The 8,119-nt window shown below is 37.0% G+C and overlaps 1 protein-coding gene across 1 annotated transcript in view; it reads left to right on the plus strand.

The window, feature by feature from the left end:
* Positions 1-3,202, plus strand: part of C2H8orf34 (chromosome 2 C8orf34 homolog) — a 188,309-nt gene extending 185,107 nt beyond the window's left edge. The window contains exon 14 of the mRNA XM_068672046.1: positions 2,414-3,202. Coding sequence (XP_068528147.1) covers positions 2,414-2,478 — 65 coding nt within the window. The 3' untranslated portion in view covers positions 2,479-3,202. The remainder of the gene's footprint in view (positions 1-2,413) is intronic.
* Positions 3,203-8,119: the final 4,917 nt, after the last annotated feature.

The following is an 8,119-nucleotide window of genomic DNA, read 5'->3' on the forward strand; positions in this document are numbered from 1 at the left end:
CAAATAAAATATGGACCTGGTATAGTTTCAGCCACAAGCTTTCTGTAGGATTCTCCTGCTATTACAAGAAACAAATGTGACATTTCTTGACAGTGACTTTGGGTTGAGATTAAAAATTCTTGCAGCAGTACTCACTGAAGTATTGCAGCACACTCACAATAGGTTTGCTTTTGTTAACATATTTGCAGTTTTTTACAATTTTTTGTAGTGGTCACAGGGTGAGCTGGATTGGAAGTGAAGACTTTTTTTTCCAGGTTGGAGGAAAAAATAGTAAATAGTGGGTTTTGTTATTTTTGTTAGCTTACTTGTTTTGTTTTTCACACTGATCTGATATGTGGTACAATTCTGGAAGTAGCCATGCTAGTGCAGTGCAAGTATAGAAGAGTATGTATCCAGTCTCCACACCAGACTGTTCAGATGACGGGCTTAGTAGTAATGATTCATCCACAGAAAAGGAGCAAGCTGAAGGGATAACAAATTGTGACATGAAGAGTGATTACTCATCCTGGGAAACTGCCAAGGCTGGTTTGTCTTTGGTTACCAATACCATTATACATGATCATGCTGGTAACCAGGCACAACATGATACTGCAATGAGATATCTTGAATAAAGCTGGATATTAAGCAAGAACATCCTATGAAAATGCATGATTTGAAAGGATTACTTTTTATCAGAGATCCAGCCTTATTTACCTATAATAGATATGTTCCTTTGTTTACAAGTTTATATTACAGTTGATTTAAAACACTGTAAATGAATACGTACCAAGGCCAAGAGAGGTTATTTTCAATACACAACAGCAACAGGGTTTTCTTGTGAGAGGTGTGTTCTAAGAATGACTCGATCAAATTTCACTTATGTTTTTCTCATAGTAAATGAGAATTTAACTGTAGTTAAAGACATAGCCTTTTTGTTGCTCATTAGTACAGCACCTAACTAATCTGCTCTGGTTTTAACTAGAGTACAACATTAGAAAATCATTTCATATTGAAGTCTATATGTGCTTTTTATATCCCTCACAGTATATTCCACATATTTATATTTTTATTAGAAAATGTTTGGCTTTTGATGGCTGATAATAAAAGCAGAATCAAATGAAATATGGAATGTGTTTTGGCTTCAATAATAATTCAGGTGGAAACCCAGCTGTTTTTAGAGTTGTAACCCATTCTAGTCTCATCCAATGGTATCCTTCTCTACCAATGGAAAAAAAAAAAAAACTCTTCTGGATTTGTGCATATACAAATGGATGTTCTTTTTTTGTTTTGTTTTGGTTTTGGTTTTGTTTTGTTGTTTTTTTTTTTTTGTTTTCTTTTGTTTTGTTTTGTTTTTTATAAATATGACAGATTTGAACATTTCAATACTAAGAGTAATAACAAAGTGATAAAAAATAACAAAGTCTTATCTTAATCTTCTACTTGAGTTAAATGGGAACGTTAAAGTTTCACTAGGGCTTATAGTTAGATTTTAAGCTTTTTTTTTTTTTTTGTATACATTTAAAAAAATTTGACAGGTCAAATCAGCTGATACCATATGTGCTCCTGGCTCAGCCAGTGCTATCTTATTCCAAGAGGATAACCGTTAGATGAATGTCATGAGATTTAAAGAATGCAGAAGAGTTCCTGTTTTCAGCATTTTTTGACTGCCTGATTTTGAGGGCTCTCTCCCTTTGGTTACCAAGGTCTTTAGAGCATAAAACAGGATAATCCCAAACTAAACTTAAACCATATTTTTGTAAGGTAACTGAAGGATGAGCCTTGGAATTTTTTGCAGTATACTGCCAGTTACATTAAATCTGCTTCAGCAGTGACAAATCAGTCTATTCAAATGTCAAAATTTGGAAGTATTTGTAATATAAATCAGATCTATTTTAAAATGTACCTTCCCATTCACAGTCTAAATATATAATATACTGACAGTAACAACCATCTTCACAGCAAGACATTTGTACTTTCTCATTTGATTTTCACAGAATCACAGAATCATAGAATGGTTTGGGTTGGAAAGGACCTTAAAGACCATCCAGTTCCACTTCCTCTGCCTTTGGCAGGGACACCTCCTGCTAGTCCAGGGCTCCATTCCACCTGGCCTTGAACACCTCCAGGGTTGGGGCATCGACAGCTTCTCTGGGAAACCTGTCCCAGTGCCTCACCACTGTCTGAATGAAAAAATTCTTCCTAACATCTAAACTAATCTTTTAGTTTAAAACCATTACCCCTTGTCCTATCACTATCTACCCATGTGAAAAATCACTATCCATCTTTATTGTAAGCCCACTTTAAGTACTGAAAGGCCACAATGAGGTCTCGCTGGACCCTTCTCTTCTCCAGGTTGAACAATCCCAGCTCTCACAGCCTTTCTTCATAGAGAAGTACTCCAGACCTCTGATAATCTTTGTGGTTACTCTAACAGGTCCACATACTTCTTGTGCTGGGGGCTTCAGACCTGGATACAGCACTCCAAGTGTGTCTTCATAAGGACAGTGTAGAGGGGTACAATCCCCTCCCTTGACCTGCTGGCCACTCCTCTGTTGATGCATCCCAGGATGCAGTTGGCCTTCTGGACTGCAAGCACATACTGTTGTTTCATGTGAAGCTTTGTTCCAACAGAACCCCCAAGTCCTTTACTGCAGGGCTGCTCTCAATGAGTTCTTCTCTCAGACTGTGCTCATGTCTGGGATTGCCCTGACCCAGGTGCAGCACCTTGCACATGGACTTGTTGAACCTCATGCAGTTCATATGGGCCTACTTCTCAAGCTTGTCCAGGTCCCTTTGGATTGCGTCCCTTCTTCCTGTTATGTTGACTGTGCCACTCAGCTTGGTGTCATCTGCCATCTTCTGAGGGTGTGCTCAATCTCACTGTCTATGTCATTGATAAAGATGTTAAACAGCACTGGTCCCAAGATGTAACCCTGAGAGACACCACTCATCGCCGACCTCCACGTGGACATAGAGCTGCTGACTGCAGCTCTCTGCGTGCTGCTGTCTAGCCAATTCCTCATCCACTGAATACTCCACTATTCAAATCTATATCTCTCCGATTTAGAGATTTCAGCATGTTATGTGGGACCATGACTGAATAGTACAATAACAGATTAGATAAAAAAATTATTCTTAAACTGAGCCAACATAGTTGTTTCGAGTTTGTGGCCCCTCTAATATTGTTTATATAGAAGCTATGGAAAATAAATATATTATGAATCAGTGGTTAAAGTGTGTTTTTTTTTTGAATACCTTGTTATTGAATTCCCCATGGAACCTGTCTGGATTATAACAACAGTTTGTTTCCTACCCATTATCAATAAATTCCAACAGAGATCATGGTAGACTCCTAGTGACCTTTTCTTATAAAAACATCAAAACTATATCTATCCTAACTTGACAGCTAATTAAAAAAGGTTTATCTCAGATTTGATGTGGACTTTGGTTAAATATCCTTTTTAAAAAGCTTCATTTATACTTAAATTGTATAATGAAACAACAAAGTTTAGTAGTTCAGACACTTCTCCTGCACAGAACACAGACCTTTTATCAAAACTAGAGCATTAGAAATACAAACCAGCATTGAAACTGCTATTTCTCAATTTTGACATGAACACTGGCATTTGCCAAGAGAAACTGTAGTGATCACAGTGAAACTATTGCCTGTATTTCAGCTATGCTAAGGTTCTGTCTTTTATCTTTGAATCTTTGCAATAAGTATTCTTAATTCCAATGGCAGCAATGAGAAATTTGGATATGGGATCAAACCTCACCCAAAAAGATTTTCATGTACTTCTCTCAGCCCCATAAAAACACACTATTTCTTTACTAGATGTCACTAAATGCATACATACATTATCTCAAAACTAATAGAATCTCATTTCCATGTCCAAAACATACTGTGTTAATTATGCAGACCCCACTTTAATGAGTGTGCACATAAATCTTGAATTTTAACAGCTCTGAGTTAACAGCTAAAACTAAATGTCCTGAATCTCTTTAGACAGAAAACCGAGAGAGAGATTTTAGCACAGATAGGTGCTAAACCCAGCAAGACCCTCAGCAACAATTAACTTGTCTTTTGAAAGACTGCAAATTCAGAAAATGTCCTAGCCTCCACTGAGCTTGAATCAAGGTCTTTCAAAAAGTGAAAGAGAAATGGTTGCTTTCGATCTCTAGCTCACTCTGGTGTCTAAGATGCTTCCTACAGAATGGCAGCTGCATTTTTTTGCTCTTTTTGATCTGGAACTACATTTTGAATATGATTTTCCAACATCTTGAGTGCTTCAGGCAGAAGAATACAGAACAATTTTTTAATTGATTTTTCTCTTGGCTTGTGAATACTGAATTTTTATGATTTTTTTTTTTTTTTTTACTGCTATACCATGCAAAAGAGCTGTATCAGCATAGTTAGTGCTCTAGTTATGAGGACGCACACTTGAATGGGTTCATGGCCACTCACATTTGCATCCAGCCTTTTTGAAGGGGCTGTATGTGTTCCTACAGGAAGATTCTGCAATTAACATTTTTCCAGCAATTAAATATTTCATCAGAAATTCTTAGCCCTTCTCTATTTCTGAGTGCCTCAGTGAATAATTTGGCAAGGTCTTTAATTTATTTTGAGGAGCTGAAATATCAGAGCTTGCTCTGGCAGACAAAATAGATATGTGAATGGTCATCTTCCTGTTTTATTCTGTGTCTCTGACCTCCTGCCATATGTTTTCACTGAGCCATCACAGCTCTGGTCATGCCAAAGCAATGCAAAATTTAGAAATTATTCATGTTCTCATGTTGTCACTTCTAAAAGACATTTCTAGATCACACCATTGTCCTGATCAATTCAGATTACTGATATTCCGTTGTTAACATATTCAACCATTTAGATTTCTAGATCTTATTTTTATTCAGGAAAATGTCACATTTAATCAACTATAAACACCAATCACTCTGCTAAGGATATAAATATTTGTGATCTGTTCTTTTAGGAAAAGCAATTCAGCTCTTCTGGTAAATGCTTCAGAGCTATTACTGAGTCCAGTGCATTATTGCACAACCTGTGCCCTTTATCACGTAGCATTGCAGTGTACCTGCGCATGTGCAATCTTACTTGGGAGCAAATCCAGTATGGATTTGAGGGCCCTTGTAATTAGTAGGTACAATGCCAGCTTTGGGGTGCTTGCTTCTAGAAGGGTATTGAGAATGTGGTGTAAGCTGCCCACAGTCTCCAGACAGGGCATGGGGACAGTTAGATGCCACATGGTAAGATCTGGTTTATCGAGAAAATTAAGCAAAAAGCTACCAAAATAGTTTAGACAGCTATGAAAAATGCAATGCAGGGATGGTTTTTAAGCCTGCCTCTGTACTTAATGATCAACATCACAAGGAGCTCTCTCCAACCATCTGGATCTTCAGCTTGAAAGAGGCTTCTGATGAGAATCTCTTATGCACTCTGAAAACATTGACCAGGCATCTTTTTTGTTTGTTTGTTTGTTTTAGTTTAATTAAATTAATTTGTTTGTGCCTGGTGGTCCTGCTGTATTTATTCATTTAGATAAACAGTGTTTATTATACAATCAGTAAGTTACAGATCTCTTAAGTCAGCCATCAAACCTATGGTAGAGTTTCAGACATAGCACAAATAAAATGTTTCTTTTTGTATTGTACTTTGATGATAGGCTGCTTGTTTTGTAGACATGCAGACCTCTGTCTAGTGTGCAGGCTAAGTAGTAGCCAGTTGTCTTGTGACAGATGCATTATGTAGAAAACATCCTTCAGGTTATTGCACTTGGATAGGTCTGAGGTCCGGTTATCTGGATGAAGATTGCCTGGATTCAATTCCCTGATATTTCTTCATATGGCCAGATCACCTACATGTAATTGTATATTTGCTACAATAATTGTTATTGTGGTCCCAAAGCCTGAAGTCTGAAGGGGAAATTTTCTTCTTCTACCTCCTCTTCTCTCTTCCTCCTCCCCTGCAACAAAGAAATACTGAAGAAATACCCCATCATGTCTTCGTTTCAGAAGTCGTTGCTGAGATTGTATATTTCAAAAAGGGAAAAAAGTGGAGTTATTTTAATTTATTCTTCTAAGTGAAAAATAGACTGTGCTTTTATAAACAGGAAGAAATAAGCATCACTTAGGAAGCACATTTTGACTGCGTACATTTTCTGAAAATATTTATGTTCTACTCTTTGGGCTTGTGATAGTAACAATGTTCAGCCTAAGTAGTTTGGAGGAAAGTTGGCTTGTGTCATTGGCTTCATTGTGGAGAACAGGCTGGTCTGTTCCAAAACCAAAAATATTTGTCCCTAAGGTTTCTGGGTAAAAGTAATCTCCAGTTGTATTACATTTGATTCCCTTATTTGGTATGTATATATAAGACATATATTCATTCTTAGGTGGAGTTCACACTATGCAACAATTTAAATAACTTTTGTTTATAACTTATCGTATGTAGCACAGTATGTATGGGAAGCCTATCACAAATCACATCAATCAGAAAGGACAAATTAATGGAGATAATTGCCTTCATCACTTTGCACTTAAACAGGGTATAATGAAGCTAATAAGATTACGCCTTTATAACAATTAGACATCTCAAATCTCATTTACTACCTTTAGAGCAATGTCCCTTGATTTAGTAATGTGCTGGAAAGGGCTGTAATTGTAGTAGCTCTATGAAAGATCTACAATAGCTGGTAGTGACACTAAGAATATAAACCTCTAAAATATATGATTAATTTGATATCGAAGACATAAATTTAAAAGCAATTCTGCTAAAAAAAAAAAAAAAAGATCTCTGTTCAGGTAGAAATGGCATTCAGCTGTTGTATTTTAAAATTCTTTTCACTTGGCATCCTCAGAAATACATGCCAGTTATGAGGGGCTTCTGTATAAATTGTAAACTTCAATGTACTCTGGACACTGTAGTTTTTAAAGGAATGCTGGGGTCCGTCTCTGTTCTGTGCAAGTCTCTATGCTGTACCCATCATGTTGGTAAGCCTTCTTCAAACACTGCATTTATGGCTATAACTTACATCAATGTCTTTGTAAACTATTCTCTTTATATAGTTTCATAAGTAGCCAGCAATGTAGTTTCGTTTGGTTTATTCTGAGATTTGTCTTTCCCTCTCTAGCCTATACCCTGCCTTCTTTGACATGCTTTCTAAATATTTTCTTGCAGTTTTTCTGTAGGGTCTTGAAAAACTCACCTGAATTAGTCTATCATTAGCATCAGGAAGACTTATGTGAGTGATGAAGGCTGTGGATTGACTTCAGAGAAACTAAAACACAAAGAAATCTGGATTGAGCAAAACTTCAGGGCCTTGTAAAATACCTGGCCATCAAGACAAAGAGTTCTTTCTCTCATTCTCGTTTACCTTCTTTCTCTTCCTTCCTCCTCAATTCTTTTATTATGAAAACAACTGCTCTTTTTCTAAGAACATGAAGATGCCAAATCTTGCTCTCCTTGGCCCTGCTCCTGCCAGTTACTCTGCAATGTGCAGGCCAGCAGAGCATCTCTCATTCAGATTCAGCAGCCAGAATATAAGGGGGAGGCCAGAGAGCAGTTGCAAAGTCTTATTATTTCTTGATGGAATCACAACAGTGCATGAACTGGGAAGTGTGCACTCAAAGAGGAGAGTAAATTACAGTAAACCTGATGCTCTGACAATAGTAATTTAGGCTACTGTTAATATGGAGACTTTGCAGCTACCAAATGGGACTTGGCCTTAATCTGTCACCATATAAAATTGTCAATAACTACATTCAGAAGTACTCAAATGTCTCAAAAAAAAAAAAAAAATCTAATCATCTGTTGTTTTACAATTTTAGTTTAAGAGGGTAGTAGTTATTGCATACCTGGTAGAGTGTGTTGGTCATGATAATGCTGGTCTTGCAGCAATAATTTCTTGGGCTGAAGAAGCTTTTGGAAATCTTTTTTCCATGCCCTTGTACTTTGAATAGGTAAGTGAAGGTTAGCACATTGGTGGGAGATATTTGTTAAACCTTTGTGAATGCTCAGTTTTCACATAATTGAAGTTTGGATGGTTATCCCCAACTCCCATTACTCTGAAATCAACAAAGCTGTGTTATTTTGAGTCACCTTAGTTCCTATTGTTTGCAACCTAGCCCT

Source organism: Anas acuta, chromosome 2 (genome assembly GCF_963932015.1).
Source record: "Anas acuta chromosome 2, bAnaAcu1.1, whole genome shotgun sequence".
NCBI classification, from domain to species: Eukaryota; Metazoa; Chordata; class Aves; order Anseriformes; family Anatidae; genus Anas; species Anas acuta.